Below are 27,598 nucleotides of genomic sequence, written 5' to 3'. Positions count from 1 at the left end.
GGTGGCACACATCTGTAATCCCAGTACTTGGCTGAGACAGGAGAATCACAGTGAGTCTGAGGCCAGCCAGCGCCACATAGTGAGTGCAAGGCCACCCTGAACTTCGTGGAGAGACATCAAAAAAACAAAAGTTTCCCAAGGTCTATGAATAAGGAAAAGATGTAAAAATTAAAAATATGTAATTGCAATTAAATATACCAACAGGAAATCCGCTCCCCTTTAGAGTAGGATTCAGGAAATAAGACTACTGTACTATAACGCTGGTGGTGCTTAATTTTATTGTGGCGGTGAAATTTTTAGTATGATCATCTCAAGTCATTGGAGAAAATAAACTTACATTTCTAACTTCTGATGACAAATCAGGAAGTATATGATAAATTTCAGGAAGCTGTATTAAAATGAAGGAGTATAAATGCATTGATTCTTGAAATAACAAGATTCACTCATATGGAACTTCTCCCCAAGAGCAATAATTAAATAAAGCCTTAGCTTGAATAAACATATAATCATCTATGTCTCCGTAAGGGCAATAGTACTTTCAAAAATAAACATACAATGTTTGTGCATGTATACATATATGCTTATACATGTGGTAGCATTTTGAAACTCTTTTTTTTTCCTTAAGCATCCACAACCAACAACAGAAAACTACAAAGGTACACACATAGCAAGTAGAGACACAAATACACAACATCTGAAAGCCATGGAGATGTCCATAGGATTAAGATCAGTATTACCAATTAGTTCACAATAGTTTTCTAATGTTGCAAGAATGCACTTGGATGCTTACCCACAGTGATGTCCCTATCAGCAGAAGAGAAAACTTCCTTCCCTGGTTTTGATGCATGCAGCTTCTATTTAGGATGAGATGCACTCACACAGAGGAGCCCTGGGGACTGTAAAGTTCTGTCAGAGCACAGGGGAGGCTGAGACAGGTCATGATTCTACGTGGAGTAAAGAAAAGCTGCCCTTGCCGGGGATTTAGCTCAGTGGTTCCACTGCCTGCCTCACAAGCGCAAGGTCCTGAGTTCGATCCCCAGTACCAAAAAAAAGAGAGAGAAAGAAAAGAAAAGCTACCCTGTAGTATGAATTCTTGCACACCGTCTTAGAAGTAAGATCATTCCAGTAAAGTAGCAATCGGGGCTGGGCAAACCATATTTATCCAGGATTGAGAATTAAAAAGTAAAAAGTTCCTTTCCTCCTCAAATTCAACACCACTGTTTCTTCTGGATGCACCTTACAATGTTAAGTAAATATCTGTACTAAGTAAAAGTATTCTAACACTATCAGAATGTGAACTCCCCTTGCTTAAGGTGAAAGAATTGGACATGGAAAACGGCACTACAACATGGCAAACCGTCAGAAGACAGAAGAGGGAGTGGATCAAGTTTGCAGCGGCTTGTCGGGAAGGAGAGGACAACTCAAAGAGGAATCCAATCGCCAGAGTAAGGGACAAACCACACAAGCGAATCCTGCGCTGACAGCAAATGCATTGCTAGCAGGAAAACTCTGAAATACTCCAGGGATTTGAAGCCCTGCTGCCCCACATAGGTTTAAGAAAGTGACATGTAATTGCTTGCTTGGTTTTGAGTGTCACATGCTGGTGGCTGACACAGTGTGTCTTTGGCAAGTAACCCCAGAAAGACTTGGTACTGGAATGAAAATGGGCTTTGGCTATCTGTCTGTGGTCTGCTCATTATTGCCTGCATGTGCTACAGGAAGTTTGTGGTAATCCAAAGACTAACTCTTCAAAAGGTCACAGGTTTGCCTTCTCCTTGATTAATTCAAGAAAGTAAAGGTGGTGTCAAAAGTTGGCACCGATCTCTGCATTCAGTATTGGGGGATATAAAAAGGGCTTCACAAACCCTGGCTGCCAATAAATAAGGCAAGTTAAGACAGGAGCTCTTCCCGGGCATCTTGGGCTGGGGCCACTGTAGAAAGCAATAGCAGAGTGATCTGCCCAAATGCCTTCCCTGTAGATTTACAGCAAAAAATAGAGTAAGATAGAACCTCCCCTCAAGAATAGAGCCTGTGTTTTCTCAGAACTTCTCAAATTGGAAAAATGCTTTGAAAGTATGATTTTCATTTAAAGTATAGTTAGACTTTTATGTTTTCCCACTTACATTGCATATCCCCTTTTTATTTACATTTTAGAGAGTTTTCTTCCATATATAAAAAAAAAAAGATCTTTAGATCTGAGCTAACTGAAATTGCATTTTCAGCTGATTTTAATTAATTGTAGATGTTTGGGTGACAAGTCTTAATATTTTACCAGACGTGCTCATCTTTAGTATATAAATGAGCAATAGATATAAAGCTATTAAAACAAAATCCATGTGGAAGAATATTGGCCATAAAATCTATTAGGCAGAAGCTAAGTTTGGTGACCCATGCCTGGTCCAGCACTCTAGGAAGCTGAGGCAGGAGCATTGCAAGTTCAGGCTCAGCCTCAGCAATTTAGCAACTTTACAAGACCTTATCTCAAAATACAAGTAAGTGAATAAATAAATAGGCTGACAATGTAGCTCAGTGTGACAGCCTTGGGTTCAATCCCCAGTACTGCAATATTATACATACTATAATTAATATGTAGTGATATTATGTATTTGGCAGAATAGTGATACATTAGAAATTTTTTCCATCTCTAAACACTATTTCTCTTCTGATTTTCTTAATATTTCTATCATTTTGACTGAATCTCAAACTCAAATTTAAAGGGTATTTATTACTATAACACAAATTTTAAAAATTATTAAAGATTCTGATTTCTTCTGTCAGGCTAAATGCAAACAAGATCAGAGAACAGAACGATGTATTGTTAATAATAGCAAATGTGGCACTACATATGTGTGTGTATGCACATACATGTTGGGCTAGGACTGTATATATGTATGTGACTCATACAATCCCACATCAGGCCTCTGTATATGTAATGGTGCTGTCCCACCCTAAGCTTGGAGAAGGTCAGTGATTTCAGGGCTGCACGGGACTAGTTCATGATGCTACATTTCAAACCAAAGCTCATCAGGCTGCAATTTCCTTTCCCTTTTGATTCTACTGCACTCTGAGGTTTACGATCGGCTCTAAATGAGATCAGATCCTGACCATTTCGCTTGTAGATTCGCTCCGACTGCGAAGTGAACCAGAAAATCACCTACCGCATCTCCGGGGCAGGGATTGATCGGCCACCTTATGGTGTGTTCACCATTAATCCTCGGACTGGGGAAATCAACATCACTTCGGTGGTGGACAGAGAGATAACTCCACTTTTCTTGGTAAGTCACAGCAGTGTGTTTTGATTTATTCATACTATTTTTCTTCCCTTTTAAAAAGAGTTTCAAGACTATGCCCTCCTTTTGATAAAACACAAAAGACTGGAACAAATGAAGGGCTTGAAGGGATGAGAAAAGGGTGAAAATATAGGTTTATTTTTCAGGATTCTCTTGTGCGTTGCAGCTACATGTGACCAAATGTCTTGATCATATTTCCATTATTGCATGATAATATAGTCTGAATTCAAGGGATTTCTTTGCTTATATCCTCGTGTATTTTCAAACGTTATCTAATTTCCCTTGGTGGAACATGACAATTCTTTTTCTGACTTTCCACAGATCTACTGCCGCGCTCTGAACTCACGGGGTGAAGATTTAGAGAGTCCGCTGGAGCTCAGAGTCAAGGTCATGGACATAAACGATAATGCCCCAGTCTTCACCCAAAACATCTACACGGCCAGCATTGAAGAGAACTGCAACGCCAGTAAGCCGAGGGACACACCCTTCTCCACATTTACTACCCCTGCTTCCTGTCGGCAATAGTTTTAGAAGATTGAAATATTTAGAAGTTTAAAGATCAGGGGGAAAAAAAGCAAACTTGCACTTTGAATAAGCCTCACAAATTTTAACTTACTACTCAGACAGGATAGAAACATGTCTAAAATGCTAAATATCCTCTTATTTGTAGACGGTGTTTATTCTTGCAGTTTAGCAGGTGCTTGGCATCAGAGATCACAGGACAATGAGTAAACAGAGGAAGAAACCATGAGTGTTTGAAAAGGCTCTATTCTAGTCTATTCCTCAGAGTCTGCGGCTGAACCCAACCAGTTAGAGGGATGGTGGTGCCTCCATGATTGTACCCATCAGATGCTTCACACAGAGCAACCAACAGCCTTCATGGTCTATACAGAAAGTGACATTCTAGGCTCTCATGTATTTGTTTCTTTCCATCCTGCCTCATTCCATTTCCAATTCTAATTCCTTCCCACTTCTTCCTTTATATTAGTTCTCTTGAAACTCCTTTCCCTCTTAGTTTTGTTTTGTTGGATGCTGCTTTTCTCCCTCCTCTCTCCCTGCCTTCTACCTCTTTTCCCTCCAGAACTCTAATAATCCTTCCCCTTTCGAATCTATGCCTGCCAACATACCTCTAAGTACATTGGGGGGGGGGGGGGTTAGAAAAAGTAAATTTTAGAAGAAAGGCCAGTGGATAGGACCTGTAATATGGGAGGACACAGAGAGCCAGAGAGGAGACTCCAAAGACTTCCCTGTCTCCCTGATAACGAGCTTCAAGACAGTCTTGATGAAGGAAGAAAAGGTGAAACACATAAAGTCCCCTCAGTTGCTGATTAGCAGAGTTGTCATGCTTTCTCAAGTGAGAATCGTTTCTGAAGAAAGACCTACAGAGCCAGTGCACATCTTCGTAAACTGAAGTCCTTCAATCTTGGCTCTTTCTATTTAAGGAAGCCCTGAGTTTTTCACTTTGAGGCCTGGCTAGGAAGCAAAAGAACATCAGGAACCCATCAATTCTGGAAAAATCTTTCCTGTGGACTGATGTCCTTGGGATTGGCCAGAATACCTGGTTTTTGTCTCTATGAGTAATTAAGAACTGCTTAGCTTCCTATGATCAAATCTTCTCTTCAATAATTACATATTTTTGAATGCTTGATAAAGTGCAACCATAGTAATTATCTATCTATTAGTGACCTTACAGTACAACCATAGTAATTATTTCTAGATGAATGACAGCTAAGCATATAGGTGCTCAATAAATAGTTGCAATATTGTCTTCAACTGAGCTATAATCTTTCTTAATGAAGCATTTTAAAATAATTGCACAAAACCATGGCCAAAACAAAACAGATAACATCACTTCCTTTGGCTTTAAGATAGTCTACTGAACTTTTTCATAAACACCATTATATTTTCCTACTAATTTTTTATTCAATCATTTAAGGAATACAAATACTTTATAAACAGAAAGAGATTCATAGAAGCTATGCAATGTTATTTTTTTAACTTCTTTTTTTTAACTGTACATCCTTTTATTGGTACATTTTACAATATAATGACAATACATATTTACAATATAATGACACTCATCATTGGAAATTTGCACCTTTACATATTCTCTTGGTTCTTATTTTTTCCCCCTTCCCCTACCCTCCCTTTAAACTCTCCATCCCTCTCTATTTACAAAGACTTTGTTTCCTTTTTTTCATTTTCTCATATTAATTCTGTTCCCTTCTTTCCCTTCTCCTACCCCTCCCACTTCCCCTTTGCACTTTTCTTCCTATTTCACATTATCTATTATGCCTTTTAGTCCTTATTTACACTTTCAGTTTCTCACACCAGAGAAACTATTCAGTATTTACACATGTGTGTCCTATTTATTTCACTTAAGAATATGGCCTCAATGTATATCCATTTAGCAATAAATGTCTCTAATTTCTCAGTTTTTATGGCTGAGTACTACTCCATTTTATAAAAAACCCACATTTTCTTTTTCCAGTCTCCAGTTGATGGAATTTGGGCTGTTTCCAAGTTTTTAGCCTTTAAAAACTGTGCTGCTATGAACATGGGTGCATATATATCACTGTGGTATGATTCTTTTAATTCTTTGGGAAATATACCCACCAGGAGAATAGCTGGGTCAAATGGGACTTCCAGTCCTAGTTCTTTGAAGTATCTCCATACTGATTTCCACAGTGGTTGCACCGGTCTACACTCCCACCAGCAATGGAGCAGGGTTCCTCTTTCCCCACCAGCATTTGTTATTGGTTGATTTCTTGATAGCAGCCATTCTTTCTGGGGTGAGGTGGAATCTCAGCATTGTTTTCATTTGCATCACTCGAATGACCAGTGATGTTGAGCATTTTTTCATATGTTTATTTGCCATTTCTACTCCTTTGTGTGAGAAATGTCTACTCATTTCAGATGCCCATTTTTGGATTGAGTCTTTAAATTTGGGATGTCTGATTATTTTAAGTTCTTTATAGATTTGAGATAGTAGACCTTTGTCTGAGGGACAGCAGGTGAAAATTTTTTCCCACACTGTGGGTTGTCTCTTCACACTGCTGGTAATTTCTCTTGCTGTGCAGAAGCTTTTTAGTAAGAAGAGATCCCACTTGTTGATTGTTTGTGCTAGTTTGCATGCAACTGAGGTTTTGTTTATAAAATCTTTTCCTACACCAATGTCTTCAAGAGTTCTACCTAACCTCTGTTCCAGCCGGTTCAGTGTTTCTGTTTTAATATTTAGATCTTTAATTCATTTTGATTTTAGTTTAGTGCATGGTGAGAGATATAGGTCTTGTTTTAGTCTTTGGCAAGTTGAAATCCAATTTCTCCAGCACCATTTACTAAAGGGGCTATCTTACCTCCAGTGAGGGTGTTTGGCTTCTTTGTCAAAGATGAGGTGGCTGAATGTGTCTGGAGTTGTTTCTACATCTTCTAATCTGTTCCACTGGTCCTCATGTCTGTTTCTTTGCCAGTACCATGCTGTTTTTATCACAGTAGCTTTCTAGTATAGTTTCAAGTTGAGGGTTGTAATACCCCTGCCATGTCTCTGTTACCTAGAATTGCTTTTGCTATTCTAGGTCTCTTTTGGTTCCAAATGAATTTTTTGATTGTTTTCTCAAGTTCCATGAAGTATGCTGCTGGGATTTCAACTGGGATTACATTGAATCTATATAACAGTTTTGCACATTGGGCCATTTTCACTATGTTGATCCTTCCTACCCAGGAGCAGGGGATGTCTTTCCATTTTCTGATATCATCTTCAATCTCTCTTTTCAAAGTGCTATAGCTTTCAAAGAAGAGGTCTTTGATTTCTTTTGTTAGGTTGATTCCTAGGTATTTCAGTTTTTTGGATGCTATTGTGAAAGGAATTATTTGCCCTATTTCTCTCTCAGTGAGTCTGTTGTTCATGTGCAGAAAAGCTATTGATTTTTGTGTGACCTTGTATCTAGCTACTTTACTGAATTTGGTTATTAAGTCTAAAAGACTTTTGGTGGAGTTCTTGGGGTCTTCTATATAGAGTATCATGTCATCTGCAAATAATGACAATTTGACATCTTCATTTCCTATCTTTATTCCTTTTATTTCTCTCTCTTGTCTAATTGCTGTGGCTAATGTTTCCAAAACTATATTGAACAAGAGTGGTGATGTGGACATCCTTGTCTTGTTCCTGATTTTAGTGTGAAGGATTTCAGTTTTTGACCATTTAGCATGATATTGGCTGTTGGTTTTTCATAGATGCCTTTTATCAGATTGAGGTAGAGACCGCCTATTCCAATTTTTTGTAGGGTTTTCATCATAAATGTGTGTTGGATTTTGTCAAATGCTTTTTCTGCACCTATTGAGATGATCATATGGTTTTTGTCCTTGGCTCTGTTGATATAGTGTATTACATTGATTGATTTGCATATGTTGAACCATCCCTGAATCCCTGGGATGAATCCCACTTGGTCAGGGTGTATGATCTTCTTGATGATCTTCTGCATTCTATTTGCCAGCATCTTATTAAGGAGTTTTGCATCTATGTTCATTAGTGAGATTGGCATATAGTTCTCTTTTTCTGTTATTTTTGCAATCATATGGTATATGTATAAGTTATAGTAATTTGTTCTCATAGAAAACTTGAACAGAAGGCCAGGGATATAGTTCAGTGGCACTGCACCTGCTTGGCAAGTGCAAGGTCCTGAGTTCAATTCCTGATACCAAGAAATAAAAAAGGAAAAGAAAAGTTGAACAGAGATGATTCAGGAAAAGGCTCACCACTCTTTTATTTTATGCCTAAAGATTTTATGCATTAATCCTGTCAGTGCCAATCATTCTCCACACACCCTGTCTTCATTTGTAGATGCCCTGGTGGTAAAGTTGAGTGCCACTGATGCAGATGAAGACAACCATCTGAATTCTAAGATTGCCTATAAGATCATCTCTCAGGAGCCTGCAGGTGCCCCAATGTTCATGGTGAACAGGTATACTGGAGAAGTCCACACGATGTCCAGTTTCCTTGACAGAGAGGTAAAGCCTTCTGTGATTGAATGATAAGAAAGAATTCAGTTTTGAAAAAAAGAGATGAAGTGATCCATGTGTGCCTTACTCCAGTGTAAAGGAGAAAAGGAAAATTGTTCCATTAATTTTTTAGGAAAATTAAATAAAGTTACATAGATTTCATTTGACATGTATGTAAAAATAAAGACAAGTATTGGCAATGGAATGTGTTGGGTTCTGATCAAGACAAAACCTAAGTCTTACAATTCTTTTTCATCTTAATTAAGCAACATAGTATGTACAACCTGCTCGTGAGGGGCTCAGATCGGGACGGAGCCACCGATGGGCTGTCCTCCGAGTGTGACTGCAGAATCAAGGTTTTAGATGTCAATGATAATTTCCCTGTCTTGGAAAAAACGTCAGTAAGTTGTTGCCCTAATGATCCTTTTTCTATAAGTGTAGAAACTCAAGTTGCTTTCCTGCTAGTTTGGGAGCCTGGTTCTGTCATACACCTGGATGACTCAGCTTTGTTGTATAAACCTTGAAGATAAATGTGTTTATTATCTTTGACTCACTATCCCAAGCAAACTTTCTCTGTGAAAGCAAGATCTACCTACTCCATATAATTTACTCACAGAAATGTGGAAATGTGTTGGTATAACTCTGGGAATAACATAGCAACAGTGGTATATTTGTACTTGCTTCATGATTGACTAAATTAGTTCTACCAGAGTCCCAAATAGTCTCCTTTCACTTTTATCTGTATGCATTAAGAAGTACAAAGTCCAAAATAGTAGGGCCAAATCTGGATTGCCACTTACTTTGATAAAAATACATTTTATTGATCATTCCTTTTTATGTTGTCTATGGCTTCTTTTTGCTGCAACAGCAGAGATGAGAAGCTGTAACACTGATGTTCTGGCCCATGAAGCCAACTACCTGGCCCTTTACAGAAAAAAAATCTGATTCTTCACCTAGAAAAAGAGTGAGGTAAATTAAAATTAATCAGGAAAAATGAAACAAAGTGATAGTTTGAACTGGATTTTACATGCCATACATGAAAATCAGTTTTAGAATAATTTAATTCTTATATTTGATTGGAAGTATGCCACTAATAATGGCATAAAACTCATTGACCTAGTTTCTTGGTAGCATTTTATAAGATAATTATATGTTAGTATTTTTATTCTTTTGAAAATTCATTGATTATGAAATCGATCTCCTATTTTAGTACTCAGCAAGTATCAAAGAAAATTGTTTGAGTTCAGAACTGATACGATTACAAGCAATTGATCTTGATGAAGAAGGCACCAATAATTGGCTGGCAAAATATGTAATCCTCTCTGGAAATGAGGGAAACTGGTTTGATATTCAAACAGACCCAGAAACCAATGAAGGCATTTTGAAGGTCATCAAGGTACAGTATGAGATTTGCAATAATTTCTTGCAAAGAAGTTTTAAATAACTCTCAAAGATATACTCTGCCTCCAAAAGAATACTCCATCACCTTGAATACTGCTTATCTAAGAAAAAGTCTCCTAAGTAGGCTACTGTGTCAGTCTGAGCCTTCCAGCCCAGGAACACACATTCACTACAAAACAAAACAAAACTAAACTAAACTAAACTAAACTAAGCTAAGCTAAACTAAACTAAACTAAACATAAAAGGCTATTTTGTCCTCATAGTGCCTAATATCTAGTTGAGAAGATATTAAATAATGCACGTGACTGAGTAATATTATAAATAGTGATACAGATATTATATTCCAAAACATAATTTCTAAGTGGATAAAATATAAAGTAATCAATGAGATCAAAGAAAAAGAAGACCATTCTGAGCTAGATTTGTGTGAAAAAGCCTCATTTCGGAGGGAAATGAGGCCTAAGCAAGATCGTACATCTGAGTCTCCTAATGCAGGGAATGAAAAGAGTGAGGACACAGGAGTGAGAAGACACGAAGCATGTTCAGGGCCTGGTGAGATTCACACAGGAAAAAATGAGACGTCGAGTTACAGTTGTTCGCTGAGAACTCTGAATGCTGAACTATAGGGTTTGACTTTGCACTGTAGATAATTTTGCTTAAACTACTTTATTCTTTTACTTCATAGACAACAGTAAAATCTAAGAAGTTAAAAATTTAAAACCACAAACAAGTAAGATTCAAATTAACATTTATATAATGAGGAAAATTGTTTTTCCTCAAAGGAAATTGCTACTAAAAATATAAACAACACTTATAAAGAGGAAAATCTATACTCAGATATGCACATGTTTATTTTGGTACACAATGTTATGATTATTCTATTCTGTTACTACTTTCTACTATTCAACTTACTGTGAAATACTTTTAAAATAGTACATGAGGAAGTCATTTAGCTTTCACCTGATGCAAACATATCATTTATCATTTAAGTCTATCTCTTTTCTTTTTTCAGGCCAAAAAAATTTTTAAACTATTAATATTTTACCACCCAAAATACACCCATGCACGCTGAAATCATGTGGCATATTAATTTGTGAGATGGTCAATAATTAAAGAAAACATCTATATATACATTTTTTAATTTTCAATAAAATTAATACATGAAACAAGACTCAAAGAATATATCACAGTCTTCCTGTTTGAGAATATTGCTTTAAACCAGAGGTCAAAAAACTATGACCCATCAGCCAAAGCCCTGCTTTGTAAATAAATTTTTAGAGGAACACAGATATGTCCATTCATTTATATATTTGCTATGGCTATTTTCTTACTCCATGGATTAGTTGAATACTTGAAACAGAGTATGTATATGACCTTCAAAGCCTACATAATTATATTGAAACCTTAATAAAGAAAATTTTTTCCAGCCAGGCATGATAATGCATGCCTGTAATCTCAGCACTCAGGAGGCTGAGGCAGGAGGATCACCTCGAGTTCCAGGCTAGCCTGGGCTACTTTGTGACTTCAAGACCAGCCTAAACTACATAGCGAGACCCTGTCTCAAAAAGCCAAATAAGGGCTGGGGATGTAGTTCAGCAGCACTGCGCCTGCCTGGTAAGCACAAGGTCCTGATTTTGATTCCTGGTACTGAAAAAAAAAAACAATTTTTTTCAACACCTAATTATACACCAAGAAGCGCTTTGGGATTCTGTCTTAAATAGAAATAACATTATAGGCCCAACTCTGGAAGATTAAAGTTATGAAAATAGTTATTATATTAATCAAGTCCTAAGGTACTATGTATCTGATCAGAGGCAAGAGCAACAAAAAAGGAAGTAAGAGAAACAATATGAAAACCACAGCCAAATATAAAATAGATAGGAAGAGACGAATAAGAGGTCATCTACCAGATCAAATTTTGAATTTTTACTCAAGTTTTCTTCCAAGGATCAGAATTTTGTTCAATTTTGCATTGTGATTCAAAATCCAAATCAGGGTGAAGCAATTCTTAACCTCTCTTCTCATCATCTTAATCACTAACTTTGCATAGTATCTAATTAATACACAACTGTCCTTTGCTTTTGGTCTGTTTCCCTAACTACTAAAATAATAGTAAGAACTTTGCACATAAACAACTCAAACTAATATTTTTTCCATCTCCAGCACTTGACCCAGTGCACGTGTATGTGTCAGTGTGTGCATCCACACTTTCACTTCAGCACTGACAGAAAGCAAAACACTACCCAAATGGAATTCTAACACAAAATATTAGTTGTCTGTATGTTAATAATTTCAACTAAACATTATTAAGCAATTACAGTACTAGTAATTTTAGTACCAACTAAAGTGGTATATTTTATGTGTTGAGGCTTTCGATACATTACCTCACTTAATCCTCTCAATTCTGGGAAGAAAATATAGTGATGTCCTTTTTATAGAAAGTGAAACAAAACCAAAGAGGAAAACTAACTTTTCTCCATTCATTCAAATGGCAAATTACAAAGACAAGATTCTACCAGACTTCTCTGATCCTGAAGTCTTATTTAACCACCACGTCTACGCAATTGGGAAGCCAGAAAATAGGCTACAGGAAAGAAGTGGTGTCCTGAGATTTTCTGTTTGAATCTGGTCACCTCTAAAACCTTCCCCAGCCGTGTGCGCCCCCAATGGCCTCTTCTAGACACAACTGTACCAGAAAATATCCCTTCCTGGAAAGTAGAATATATGCATTCTGTCAGATAGTTAACCATTTCCTGAGCCCCATACCACAATGAAATTCTCGCATACTCCTTGTGGATGGAGATTTCCAGTCTCATTTCTCATTCATGCTTAGCTCTAAAATGTATCAGGATGCTCCTAGAATTGGCAGTATCATCTCTTAATAAACAAAAACAAAACAAGACCCAAAAAACTAGATGTGGGAGTCTAGCAGCTTAGCCTCCATGTTAAACTCTACATAGCAAAAACACTACCAGAGGCTTAATCCATATCTGGAAGGGCCATCCTCCTGAGCCATGTTCCAGAGCACCACTATAACATACACCCCTATGTCTTCGTTAAGTGATTATTTTTTAGCTGTTCTTTAAATGCAGAGATCAAGTTTTTCCAGCTTCTCCATTCAGCCCATGAAGAGACTCTGGTAAACAACAGTTTCTATTAGTCTCAGGAAATCACAGACCTTCAGACACAGAAAATCCCTGATAAGGAGTCTTCCTGGCAAAGAACTAATGCAACTTTCCTCCTTTCCACTACTTTGCTTTTTGTTATCCAACCTGCCGGAGAAAATATTGGCCCTCTACCAACTTACTGTCCCAAGATTCTGTGAATTTCTATAGCTGATACAGCTTTAGACACACATTAATATATTTAATCACATTCTGTTCAATAGGGAGAGAATTATTTTGATAAATAAAAGTACATTTGTGTGTATACATAAGAAAACCCCCAAGAGATTTCTCCTTCACAATAGATTTGGCAAATTTTTCATTTGCCTGAAGGTAACGTGACATTGAGTTCTAGAAGAGATATTTCTTCTGATTGAAAATTCATCTAAATTCATATACTCCTCTGTGCTAGCTATCATAAAACTTGGTCCATCATGTGGACCAGTGGACTAGATATCATGGGTCATCCGATAAAAACAATCTACATCCCAAACCTCAAGGTTTTAGGTGAAATTCTAGTGAGGTATGCTAAGTCATTCCAAACAAAAATCCAAATAAACTTCTGTAAATATTTCTGACTTTTTTAACTCTTCTGAAAAATTTAACTCTAAAAATCTAAGAAAACAATAATGATGAAACTACATTTCCCTGGGGGCTCCAATATTTTGACCCCTGTCATTGGCAAATGTGTTGCAAGTGATGTTTCCAGAAGCCTCTAGACACATTAGCCAGCACTCCCCTTTATACAATGTTTTCTCTTGGGACTTTTCATGTTGCCACATCATTCCCTCTGAATCAAAAGATTCGATTCTATTCTATTCTATTCTTTTCTCCAGGAACCCAGTTCAAAGGTGACTTTTCTCAGGGTGTAGTATTTATTTATTTGAATGAAACCTATAAAGGATTCTTATCCTCTAGACCCAATGCAATTATGGTGTATGGCTGGCTATAATAATCATGAATTCTTTACATTTGTTTGCATCATTTAAAAAAATTACATGTTCAATTACATCATATATATTGGCTCCTTCATTCTGCTGCTAATACCTGAAAGAGATTGTCAGATGTGAATTCTCAAAAGGAAATCCGGGTCCTATGTAGTTAGTCATTCAACAGTAGTGAACATTGTTTTATCACTTCTAAATTTATTTTTTGTTTTTCATAAACAGTTTGAAAAGAAACATTTTGCTTTAGAGTTTTTGTGTAAGAAATTAGAGTTTTTGTGTAAGAAATTTAAATTTTCAAAATGTGATTACAATTTGAAGTTGTGGGCTTAAACGACCTACATACATGATTATGCCAAGATAGTGATACTATTACCTAATTATGATACTATTACCTAATCCAGTAATAACTAAATTTTTTTTCAATTCAAAATCTAACTTTCATGGCTTTTGCACTTTATTCTAGAATGTGGCTGGCTTATCACCTCTTTATTCTATCAAACAATCCTTTGCTGATGCAAAGTTTTTCACTTTCCATCATTTCAGACATTAGATTATGAAACAATGCCTAATGTTCATCTTGGTATTGGAGTTAAAAACCAAGCTGAATTTCACCACTCGGTTGCTTCTCAATTCCGGATGCACTCAATCCCTGTGAGAATTCAGATTATTAATGTAAAAGAAGGACACACATTTCATCCAAGTTCCAAGACTTTCAGTGTACGAGAAGGAATAACAGGACACTCCTTACTGACTCGTGTGCTTGGCACATACACTGCTATCGATTTGGATACAGGAAATCCTGCAACAAATGTCAGGTACTGCCCATAATGTATTCACATTAGTGTGGCCTGGTTCAGACCAGTGTTAATGCATGCTGTTTGTGCTAATACACGTTGGTTGTAATACTTTCAGGATTTTGTTTTGTTCTTCTGATTTATTTCAGGAGACTATGATAAAATATGAAATTTTCTTAGCATTTTAATAGCATTTTAGAGGGTGTAAAAGCTCTGGTTAATTATAAGAGTAATTGTGTCCAAAGAACAATTATAAGATCAAAGAACGACCTAAGTTACTCTAAGAGTCTCTCTGATCTCTGGGGATGAGTTTTACTACCCTGGACTAGGGCTGCTCAGGCCAAACTGGACAAAACAACACACCATAAAAAGTGAGTCAGTGCTTGTTTCCTTAAAACTTGGGGGTATTTATGACTTGGAGACTAATTTCAACCCTCTGCTTAATGTAAGAGGGGAAAACAATGGATGAAACAAAAACACAAGTGTTTCAGAAATTTGATAAGATAAAGAGTGTCAGAGAGGAGAAATAGAAAGGCAGGCATAAAGAATACTAGATATATAGACTTTACATGAGTTAGGACTATTGAAATACTCCGGAAATAATTTACCAGAAATAGGTCTTTGCTGTATCCTTCTTGTCTCTGTCTCCTTTCCTTCTTCCCGATGTTTTTTGGAATGAAGAGAGTCCACTGACTTATAAATTATTCTGATGTTACCTGTTTAGCCAATTTAATCAACTAAGAAATTGACAGACTCTAGAAAAATTATGAAGCACATAAGTATGGAGAAAAGGAAAAAAGGATCAAAGAAATGGACTAAAGATTGGAATTTGTGCCTGGTACAGAGAACCAAATCTTCCAATTAGGTCAAGCATTTTAACCCATTATCTGTAACAAATCCCAGATAGAGAAACCAAAAGAGGAATCTCAGCCCCTTGAGTAGGCCAGCAATGAGATACTCAAAACATAACATGATTTCCATTCTATACCAGACTTACTAAGGGTACCATATATAAAAAGGAGAAAACAATCTTTGTTTTTGATAATAAAATCTGTTTGATATTGCTGTGATGCAATGAATAGATCTGAAAGTCATATGTTTTATTAATTATGCTAAGAACTGTGAGTGATGAACTTTCAAAACTGTGGTGAAGTTGTGATTAATATATTTAATATGGGATTTCCAATGATATGTATATTTTATTGATTTGTCATATTTTTATTCATGTGTATTGATTATATAGATTAATAGGTTTTGTTTTGGCAGATTTGTACATGCATATAGCATACTTTAACCATCTTCTCCATCACCCCATAAGCCAAAAGAATTGTTATTGTGAAGTACACAAACACAATATATAAGTTGACTACATTGTGGCTCTTATGTAATTTTACAGTACTAATTTTCCTATAAGCATAATTATGAACTTATTTATTTAAAAACAGGTATATCATAGGGCATGATGCAGGCAGCTGGTTAAAAGTTGATTCAAGGACTGGTGAGATACAGTTTTCTAGGGAATTCGATAAGAAGTCAAAATACATTACCAATGGGATATACACAGCAGAGATCCTGGCTATAGAAGGTAATAATATGTCTTTTTAATATGTTAATAAAATTTGTACTACTATATTTTAAGTATTACACATATTATTAGTCTAATTTTGATATTTGAATAATGCATAATATATCATTTAGCGCTGTAGACATGACTTGAGGAAAATTCTAAGCACCTTAGATCAAGAACTAAATTGTTACACTTATAATTTATACTTAAGCTATAATTTATTTCACTTACTTCCAAAAGAGAATTATATTTGGCTTACACCATAAAGCACAAGAGCTGAAGATAAAATTTAGCTTCTGTTTATAACCTCATCCCTTGAGTAAAGCTAGTGTCACTTGTTGAGTATGTTAGGAATGTTTGCCTAAAGTAAGGGCGCAAAGCTCACTGTGGGGCCACCTGGCAGTGAGGCAGTGTCCCAAGAGTATAGTTATTTTAGCACCACCTAAACTGAGCTACATGAGAAACCTGTGTGAGTGTTGCCTGATTCAATGCATCCTTCCTAAAATGTTATGGACCAAGAAGGTGCAAGGTTATCCCAAACAGAAGATCCAAAATAAAAGTCATAAGCTCACATGCACTGAATTAATTGGAATTGAGCCATTTCTCTCAGAGGAAAGTCTATTGCAGGTTCTTCTTGGTGAATAGAAACAGCAATTTATCAATAGTTAATGATTTTCCAGCACAGTGCCTAGGAAACTAACTGCTACAGAACAAAACAGAGAAAGGTCAGTAACCAGGATGAAGGGGAAAGAGAGACGTCCCAATTACATGCTAAATATAAAATAGATACTGTAGGGTTGCATTAAGTTTCTATCTCACCTTTACAGTAGCCAAACAAAGACAAAGATAAATGAGTAGCACAAGATTCAAAGAGAAACCATGATGAACCCAGGCTATAGTCCATAGAGTCACATCTTTATCCTGAAGATGTTACTTTTAACATCGGGGTCAGTTATATCAATATATTGTCTTTTTATTACCAGAGTTCCAGAAGGCCTGTTTCAAAAATGAATTCTAGCCATTTTGATCACATCTTATGTTTGTGTATTGACAATAGGTGAAAATCTTCAAAACCTACTACAAAAAGTTAATTAAGAGAGAGAAAGTGTTAGCAAAATGTACCAGGAGAAAACTAAAAATAAAGCTCCTTGCTTATTCACCTGTGCAGGGCATCTGCACTAGCACAGAGGTACCCAGGTGGCTCTGTTTGAGACAGGATGTGTCACCACCAAGGGAAAAGGCAGAGTAATATGGACAGCAAACTGCATTTGAGAGCAAGTGTTCTACTTTGTTTGTGACATCATGAGGCCGTACGAGGACCAGGGAATGATGAATAAAACAATCTATGGAATAATCTTATGTCTCTGTGAGAAACTAAGTGAATAGACATGTTAGCCTAGAATGTCCAGTATGAAATAGGGCATAAGAACGGGCTGTACAAAGTCATGTAGGATATGGATAGATATGTTGGTTTATTATCATGTGATTAACTCAGTGACACTACTACTTAGGCATAAAAAAAATCTTTAAAAGAATTTTATTAACTTTTCAGAAAATGACCTTGGTGCTATAAAGATGGTAATGTTCTACTTTACAAGTGAGAAAACTCAACATCTTTTAAGGATTAAAAAAATCTTTATTCACTATCACAATCATAAAACATATAGTAGAAATGAGCACTAAGCCCAGAATCCTAATACTTATCCTCTGCCTTTTCTAATAAATTATACTGACCAAAAATTTGTCTCAAATAGTTTAGAGAAGAAAAATCTAATAGATTTATATTTGTTTTCAGAAATTCTATTTTAGAAAGAAATAATATGGAATTAATATCAACAACAACAGAAACAGGAAGGAAAAACTTCACAAGTAATTGCTCCATTCAGTTGTAGCTTTTCGGCAAACACAGGTCGGATAAACATCCTAAATGGAAGGCTATGTGCTGGTCAAGAGTCTAATTTACTGAGATGGGGTGAGAATCAAAAGCTGTGAGTCTTCTCTGAGGGAGGACATTTAATTTTCCATCAAAACATACATAGGAATTAGCATGAAGATGAAATTGAAAAGTTGAATGAAGATGAAAGACATTTTAGGAAGAGTGAACAGAATGCTCAAGAGTCTTGAGTTAAGGAAAAATGTGTTCTAAAAAAGCTCACAAGAAGCCAGTGTGCCTGGCCCAAGGCACACAAAGGCCAGAGAGCGCACAGCTCGCTGAGGGAGGCAGAGCCTGGCATGTTCCACGGGCCGGTCATGCTGTTGCTAAATGCTGTGCCATCCTCAGGGGTCATGGAGAAAGGACTTTGTCCGGACACCATTTCGCTCAGAGTAGCTCTGCTGCTTTACTTTTCAGATGGCTCTCGGAAGACCGCCACAGGAACCATATGTATCGAGGTTCCTGATGCCAACGATTACTGTCCAGTCGTTTATTCTGAAACAAATATCATCTGTACTAATTCTCCATCAGTCCTCATCTATGTCCGTGACTCTTCTTACGGGGCTCCCTTTACCTTCTGTGTTGTGGACCAGCCACCACACACAGCTCAAATGTGGGATATCAGACCCATAAATGGTAAGCAGAATGTACACTTCCTCACGCTTTACATCCAAAAGTAAACAATCTCCAAATAATCAGCTAAGACATTTAATAATACTTTCTCTTTTTTCATAAGTTTTGCCACATTCACATTAAATGAAGAAAAACTTCATGTAGAGATTAGGATGTTGGAGGAAATATTTGGACAAATAAAATGAAAATGTTCAGACTGCAGTCATAAATTGTCATATACATAGATATACATCATGTATATAGTCGTATATATCAGTTTAGTGTATCATATATATATATATATATATATGTTTAGTTGTCATTTTGTTATACAGATAGGCAATTAACCAATACCTGATCAGTTGAAATAAACAAAACTCTGACTAACTCACCACATGTCACAAGTTCCTATTCTGAATAATTTCAGGCAAGTCACATACATGTCTCTGAAATTCAGATATCCCATAGATACATTTACACGTATTCTACTTACTTCGGACCATATAAGATCAATGATATTGTTTCTATAAAGCTACTAGATCAGACTTATTTGTAAGGGTAAAATTTTAAATCCAAATTGTCCAATATTAGAACTGTTGTTCAAACTGTAGTACATATTATTAGGATATGCTACTACACAACCATTAAAATAATACGTATGCAAAGTATTTAAATACAAAGGAATGCATCAACAAAAATGTAAAGTAAAAAACACTTACCAAAGTAGTATATGTATGTGTGCTGACAACAGCTATGTAAAAATCAATTTCTAACAATGATTTTTAAAAAGAAAGAGAGAAAGAGAGAGTAAATTTCTAGCAACCCAACATTTTATCTATCTTGGGTTCTTTCTCCTAAAATATTAAATGTATAGTAGAAAACAAGATGCCATGAGAAGACCTGAGGTAACTCTCCTACCCCACATACACTGAGTCAATGGGAAAGACTCTGTGGCATACTGAGGTGGGGGTCAGGCCACAGAGCCTGAGGGAAGAGGAAATACCTCCCACCTCTATGAGGTCACCAGGCTTCATTCACAGAATTCAGAGTGGAGAAACTCTAGATGATACCAGGGGAAATGTGATCAATAAAAACTTGGTCTAAGGAGGAAATTAGGCAACTTGCTTTTACCATTAAACTTACTAGTTGTTTTTTTTTTTTTAACAAAACCACTCTCATATTTTAAAACACTGATCACGTTAAAGAAATTCCACTAAAAACTGCTTCTGTTTATAAAGCTAAATAAGCCATTCTTCATAATACTTATTACTTTTTTCTTCATTCAGATCCTAGTTATTCTAGAATCTAGAATAAAAATAAAGTCTACATATAAGTTGGTAAAACTGTTTAAATGGTATAATAGATTTTCCAGTAAAATATATATATATATATATTATCACGTAGAAAATGACATTCCAAGAGCCTGCTTCAATGCTGGTGTTGAAGAATGAAATGAACTTCACCTGGTGTGCTATTGTCTTATCTGATTCTTGCTAGTGCACAGGTTGGATTTTAGCAGATAGGGCTGGCTTGTCATATAATTAAAAAAAGGTAATGAACCATAATAATAAAAATGTGTGCTATGATTAATCCAATATGCTCTCGTGGTTTAAGCATAAATTTAGTCATCTGTACAACCTCCATGGATTGATAAAGAAATAATATTGTAAGCAATATTTTCAATATAATTCCACAGCCACAAAGAATTAGAGTGATAGTTATTGGATGGATTTCAAATGAAAAGGCAACATTTTTAAACAGCAGTCCTAAAGAGGATATTTTGTAAACTGTAGTCCTAAATATAAGACTTCTAGTATTTTCTTTTAGCTCAATATTATTCATCATTAGACAAAACTGTATTGAGTGCATATTATATGTTGAGTACTATTGTTCTGAAAATAAACAGAATCTCTTCCTGCTTATAGAAGTCACCGCCTAGCAGGCAGCAGCTAAACAATAAATTTTAAATGAAAATAAAAATAAAATGGCAGGGTGCTCTATGATCAAGAGCGTGAAAACTTCAGGCTCTAAGCAGCCTTGTGTATTAAGAAGTGTTACCACCGAGGAATTTAAATTATTCTATCTCCTCTCTTCCTTTTCAGATACTGCTGCCATCCTTATGACTGAGCAGATTTTATCAGAGCAACTTTACCAAGTCCCCATCCTAGTAAAGGACAGCTATAACAGACAGTGTGAACTGGCACAGATTGTGCAGTTAAATGCCTGCGATTGTGACAGCAACCACGTGTGCTGGCAGTGGAGTACCACAGGCATCTATAATGGGGATGTCAGCTCAGTGACTGCTGACATGAATGGGTTTGCCACTGATCATGGAGTTGAGGATTCAAATGTTGGGCTTGGACCTGGGGGGATCAGCATGATTGTTCTGGGCCTCTTATTAGTGCTTCGTAAGTACTGAATTAAGTCATTCTTTTCAGCCATCCTTCAAAATAGGGCTCTCTAGGCTCACTTGCATGCTTAGATTAGGTATATTTGTCTCTTTATTTTAGTGTGTATAGTATTTTTTGTGTGCCTTTTTAAATAAATATATAATAGGACCTAATAGAAAAGTACCTATTCAATAATGATATCTAAGATCAAGGATTAATGTGGGTTGAGAAACATGAAAATAGCTGTTAGAAGTCATAAAATTAATCCTGCAATAGAAATGTCATCAAAATGTTTTAAGAGTAAAAAGACTGAAGCAATTATTTCAACATAGGGAGACTGGGAAAATCTTTGCAGAAGAAGTGAATTTTGAGTTGGGCATGAGAGCTGAGACTTTTCTTAGAAGAATGATGTACCTGGGAAAATCCAAAAGATAATCTAGGAAAAAGAAATGCCAGAAACAAACAGGGGCGGAGCTGAGGATGTAGCCCAGTGGTAGAGCGCATACCCCAGCACCAAAACCCAAAGAAAACAACAGACCAGCAAGCAAGAGAGATAAAAGGACACAGCACACTCAGGAAGTAGAGGCTAAAGGTAGCTTGGGGCCAACGTGCGGGCACATTTGTGATAGATCAAACGTGGGCTTCAAGCCACAGGCAAGAAGGAAACAATGAGGACTGGAGCTCAGGTGACCTGCTTGCTGCGATGTAATAGGATTCAGGTAAGTTTAGAAAAGGAAATGTACCCCTTGCCTCTCTCTGAACTAAGAGCAGAGTTACAGGAATGGAAAACTTTCAAAGAAAGAGTCTCCTCTCCCTAAATCTTTTGCAAAAAGATGTAGGTCCTCAGAAGACAGATTGTCATGTATTTTAATTTGCCCCTGGAAAACAGATTTCATGGGGATCCAATACAGGATTCTAAAATTTTAAAAGATTAAACTCATCCAAATGTAAGGTTAACATGTTAATGGATGAGCACAAATTAAAATGTTATCATTTCAAAGTACTAAAAACCTGACTTGCAAGCAGGCTTTCTTTCTTAAAATAATCTGTGAGTTTGCAAGAATGTATAGAAATCGTGAATGATTCTCAAAATGATATTAGAGACATTTTCACAGAATATGATTCTAGAGCAACCGAGTGGAGGTGGCAACTAACCTTTCAGTCAGTGCTTCTCAACCCCAGCTGCCAATAAGAATCACCTAGAGCCCTTTAGAAGCATCCATACCTGAGTTCTAACCTAAAAAGACCCACAAGTGTGGGCGTGTTTAAGCCTTCTGGGGCCTAGCGTTAAAAATCCAGTATCAACTATATTTTCAACAGACTAGCACTAAGAATTTCACATCATGTTTCCTAACTCAGGCAAAGAAAGCAAGACCACTGTTAAATTCATTATAGAATACCAAGGAAATGGCCCAATAAACAAAGTCACTTGTCTTCAATGACGAAGCTCATGGTCTGTCACAGGGGAGAGAGGCAGTGCAATGTGGGAGGTGAGGGAACTAAGTCCTAACCTTCCATTCCCAAAGGGATTCAAATTAAGACTTTGCACTCTAGCTTGAAATGAACTTATGCATACAGCAATTGCATTTGCCATGTGCTACAAGGATCCCATTGGTTAAGCAGTGCCTTTGTTGGAGCTTATGCCACATGGTGCATGACCCAACGCCCACTGGCATCCATAGAAACAGTGTAGGTGGGGCACTGCATACAAACCACTGGTTCCAGTTTGAGTCCTTTTCCATAAAGTTCTCTGAAAATGTAAAATTTGACCTTCCATTGTTCATGGTACAGATGGTAGGTAAAACTGCCAAATTCATTGTTTTAATGAAACGAGTAACTAACAAGCCTGATGCAGTATCTTTCATATTCTTGTCTGAGCTTTTAATTAACCCATTCAGTAAATACATGTTGTGCTAGGGCATTAGGAAAATATAAAAAGCAACTAGAGTAGACTCCAAGAACTAATTGTAATGTATTCCAGACTCTTAGAAAACTTCTCTATAATTATAGACCAAAGTACACAGTGGAGGTGATTATCAAGATAACATATGAAAAATGTTTTGTTAGTAGTAACATTTGGAAAGTTCAAACTTTGTGATAGCATTGATTTTCTGTTATATTTTATAGATGAAGCCTGGGGAAGTGCTGGGAATTAAACCCAGCACCTCATGCAAAGCATGTACTCTACTGAGCTACACCCTTCAACCCTGGATAAAGTCTTAAAATAATAAATGTAAATAGCTCAGTGAAATTCAGTGGGTGATATTTGATGGTTTTAAGTATAAATACAATGAGGGTTGAGGAAAGAACCTACCTCTAGGTCACATAACTGAGTCTTGTAGCCAAGTCTCTTGAAAAGATACATTGATGGTATGTTTAACTTACATCTGGGTATGCTATGCCTGGTTATGTATGTTTGTATATATAGGTGTCTATGTGAATGTGCCCGTATAGACATGGTCTATGTATACCCCAATATATTTTACATGTACCTGTGGATGTACGCATGCCCATGGAAGCATAGATTTATATTTTTGTTGATATACGTGTGTGCATGCATATATTCATGATCCTCAATTTAGGATGGGATTTATTCTCAGCAAACCCATAGTAAATTGAAAAGCTCCTAAGTTGAAAGTGCATTTAATAGACCTAACCTATCTAACATCATCACTTGGCAACACAGCACCCTAGAGAATAGTGGATGACTGGGAGCTGCAGCTCACTGACCATTGCCCAGCTTCAAAGGAGATGATTGGGCACCAGTTATCACTAGCCCGGAGAAAAGATCAAAATTCAAATTCCCAAGTAGTCTCTACTGAATGTACATCATTTTGACAAAATGATGTAAAAATCAAAAAGTGTAAGTCAAACCATTGTAAGTCTTGTACCATCTGCAGTTGCTTCGATGTGTGTGTACATACACGTGTATAAATTCACATACAGGTATATGGGAGATCAGAATCCAAAACTGGATTGGAATCCTGTGTGTGGCACCAGTGGCTCAGGACTCTTGGACTAGGAAAGAACTTGGGTCCTAGCATTCCAGCTCCAGAGTCCTCTGTGGCTGGGTGGGTCTGCAATTATAGACATGGATATGTATACTTGATCCTCCAATGGGGAAACTGATATGTATGCCCTTGGTTCTGACTACAATGCTACAAAAAAGACGCATTCGCTGACTTCCAACCTTGAGCGATGGATGCTAACTCTTCTTCACCGCTCTCTTGGGCAGTGTCACCACTCTTGCTGCTCATGTGCTGCTGCAAACGACGACAGCCAGAAGGCCTGGGGACCGGGTTTGCTCCTGTGCCTGAGGGGGGCGAAGGAGTGATACAGCCCTGGAGAATAGAAGGGGCCCATCCTGAGGACAGGGTGAGCAGTCTGTCACTTCCAAAGAAGCATGAGTTTTCTGTGGAAACTGAACGTCCTTTGACAGTGACACACCACACAAAAGTGGATAGATGTCAGTGTAAAAGTATTCAACATGAAGCATGTATTTGAAATTTTTTTTCTTTGCAGGATGTGTCACATATATGCGGACCCATGACAGCTTCTAATACCCAGGATCATATTGATTCTTCTGGTCAGTAAATATCAAATTCTGTTTTTCTTTTTACAATATGCAAAATTATTCAATCAGACCAACCTCTTATACAAGGACCTTATAAAACATAGAATATCTGTCAGATTTCTTAAAGGATAGTATAGTAAGAGGTAGACATGTGTAACATACCTACTTTATTTTTTTCTCAAAGTCTAATGTATGAAGTACGATTCACCAATTAAGAGCAAATTCTGAAACCAAAATGCATGGGTTTAACTCCCAGCTCTGCTACTCTTTGTAGGAAGTGAGTGGGAAGGCCTAGACTCTGGGCCTATTTCCTTCTCTTTGAAATGAGGTTGTTACAGTACCCACTTCAAAGTGTTGCTGTGAGGAATAAATATACACAGATGTACATATTATATATATATATATATCATGTATAATATATATGTATACACACGCATACGCTACATACATATATGTATATATACAAAGTATACAAAATGTACTTTAAAATAGTGCCTGGCACAGACTAAGTGCTAGTGTAATGTCTGTAATATAAACCGTTGAAAAAAGAAACAGCAGCAAATGAAAAAAAAAGAAACACTGACTAACTCTCCTTCACTTCACCCAGGGTGCCTTACATTCTCCTAACTCACTGGTCCCACCCACATCTAAGAATACTGAAAACTACCCAGGCTATTGGCCATGACAGAACAGAGCACAGAGTAGCCCAGTTCTGGAGGAGACATTCAGACTTCGGGGCTATGATTCCTCCATATCCCAAGCCAGGTCCTTTGCAAGCAGAGAATAAAAGTGGACCCACAGTTGGTCCCCGAGGGGTCACAGGCGGGGTAGTCCCCTCGTGAGCCTGCTCCTGAGTGAGCTCCTTCTGCATCTGTGACTTTTATTCGTTCGTCAAGCCTAGAGATTCCGGTTTAATCCATGCGTCGCCTTCCAGAGCCCGCCCCGCGTGTGCGCGGTTACAGGGCCCTCCTCTCTTTGTAGAAATCTACACGAACACCTACGCAGGCGGAGGGACGGTGGAAGGGGGCGTGTCCGGAGTGGACCTCAACACCGCCGTGGGGACCGCAGGGGGCCTGGCCAGCGGGCCGGCGGCTGGAGCCTCGGGGAAGAGGAGCTCCACCATGGGCACCCTGCGGGAGTACGCGGACGCCGGCCTGAACGCGGCCTTCCTGGACGGCTACTTCTCCGAGGTGACGGCGTGCACCTTCGCACGCAAGCGGACGCGGGCTGACAGTAACAGTACTAATACTGGCAATACTTCTTCTGAAATACAGTATATCCGTCCTTTACCCTACCCTAATCTAAATAAAAAATATTTCACTTCTCCTTAAAATACACAAGCCAAACTGCAGCAGTATATCAGATTCGGTTGCCATAACACATTTTAATACCGCAAAAAAGGCCGGCAACCCTCGTGATTCTCCACTTCCCCTTTTCATTTTTCCGTCTTCTGTTCCCTGCTGGTTTCTCAATGTTTCTCATAGCAATAGCGAAGCTGGAGAATGCTAATCAAGGAAACTAATGTGTGCTCAGGTCCTCTTTGTAAACTCGTCCCTCCTGTCCTGAAGGAAGACGTTGTTGCGGTTGTAAACTACACCTTCAAATTACCAGTTAAAAAATACTGTTGCAGAACATAATGAATAGTATCAATTGTTTAAATGACTGATTGATACCAACTCATCCATCCTTTCAACAAATGAGCACATTACGTAAAAATTGTTTTTTAAATCCTTTATAAAAATCACACCTAGATCAAAGGAGCTCTATCAGTTTCAAAGTTGTACTTGACGTTTTTTCCTTCAGTTACAAGCAGTCCACTATGAGACAAATAAAACTTCATTCTCCTTTCTCTACAGGAACTGAGATACTTTCCAAACCATTCTAGAGCTGCTCTTAGAAAACAGCACTAGAATTCGGGGTGACGTGGGAAGTCTAGACATGTCTGAGCCCCGGGTTAAGTCTCTACAAAATTGTGCCACTTCCCCCGACTTTTTACAGCACTCCCTTCCTCCCCAGCAACTAACCTGTGCCCTACACAAGGGCGATTACCCTCTTACTGAGGTGCCACTCAAAGTACTAAACACCGGAGGATTAAGTTAATGCTGAACTCATAAATGACTCATTTCTAACTATAAAATCATTGATTTGTAATGGTGGAATTTAGAACCTGGTACAGACCAGAGAGAAAGCAGTATGACATAGTGCAGAGGGGACAACTGGATTTGAGATTTTGTTCTACAACACTTTGGGTCCTAGGCATGCAATTCACCGCTCTCTGGGCCATTGGTTATTTTATAATATAAAGAGGATGTCAGACTGTATCAGGAGATTTGGGCTGTTGCTCTGTAAGGTTCCATAGACCCCTTCCAGGGCCACAGAAGGTGAGGGGAAGGGGAAGGTGGCTCTCTGGCCTGCTCCACCCCTTCAAACCCGGAGGTTCTGCCTTCCTCTATTCTTCTCTCCATACTCGGCTCCTGCCTAAGATTTTATTTGAAGGGACTTCTTTAAAAATAATTTTGTGGTCCGCGGATTTAGCTCAGTGGTGCCATCGCCTGCCTCTCAAGCGCAAGGTCCCAACTTCAATCCCCGGTACCAAAAAAAACAAAACAAAACAAAATTCTAAAGTCATAGTAGGTAAGCTCAGTGCTTTCCTTCTTAGTGCCATCCCAGCTGTCTCGACTCAAGCCACACAAGGCTTCATAAGCACTCTGGCATAAGTGTCTGAGTTGAGAGAAATTCACATCTCTCTACAGGCTTCCATTCCAAATTGATCAAATATCCCTCCTGAAATCAACATTTTAAACAAAGCTAAATACATGCTATTATTTCTAGGTCATCTCAGAAACAAAGGACTTTAAGACCAAAAGATACATACTATCTTTGATTTAAAATCTGAACAAAATATAGACATTATCATTTATTAGTTTT

The 27,598-nt window shown here is 37.5% G+C and overlaps 1 protein-coding gene across 1 annotated transcript in view; it reads left to right on the top strand.

The window, feature by feature from the left end:
• The first annotated feature begins 1,230 nt into the window (after positions 1-1,230).
• The window catches only part of Dsg4 (desmoglein 4), a 28,635-nt gene continuing 2,267 nt past the window's right edge, over positions 1,231-27,598 (top strand). Inside the window, exons 1-13 of the mRNA XM_004853296.3 lie at positions 1,231-1,445; positions 3,120-3,275; positions 3,612-3,756; positions 8,131-8,297; positions 8,555-8,689; positions 9,499-9,684; positions 14,344-14,615; positions 16,040-16,179; positions 18,512-18,730; positions 20,809-21,114; positions 24,332-24,471; positions 24,619-24,682; positions 25,652-25,860. Coding sequence (XP_004853353.2) covers positions 1,329-1,445; positions 3,120-3,275; positions 3,612-3,756; positions 8,131-8,297; positions 8,555-8,689; positions 9,499-9,684; positions 14,344-14,615; positions 16,040-16,179; positions 18,512-18,730; positions 20,809-21,114; positions 24,332-24,471; positions 24,619-24,682; positions 25,652-25,860 — 2,256 coding nt within the window. The 5' untranslated portion in view covers positions 1,231-1,328. The remainder of the gene's footprint in view (positions 1,446-3,119; positions 3,276-3,611; positions 3,757-8,130; positions 8,298-8,554; positions 8,690-9,498; positions 9,685-14,343; positions 14,616-16,039; positions 16,180-18,511; positions 18,731-20,808; positions 21,115-24,331; positions 24,472-24,618; positions 24,683-25,651; positions 25,861-27,598) is intronic.

The sequence above is a fragment of the Heterocephalus glaber genome, unplaced genomic scaffold (genome assembly GCF_053883595.1).
Source record: "Heterocephalus glaber isolate CG9 unplaced genomic scaffold, H.glaber_assembly_v1.0 deba00000331, whole genome shotgun sequence".
NCBI lineage: Eukaryota > Metazoa > Chordata > Mammalia > Rodentia > Bathyergidae > Heterocephalus > Heterocephalus glaber.
The sequence above is the reverse complement of the archived record's forward strand: the minus strand, read 5'-3'. Positions and strand labels throughout refer to the sequence as shown.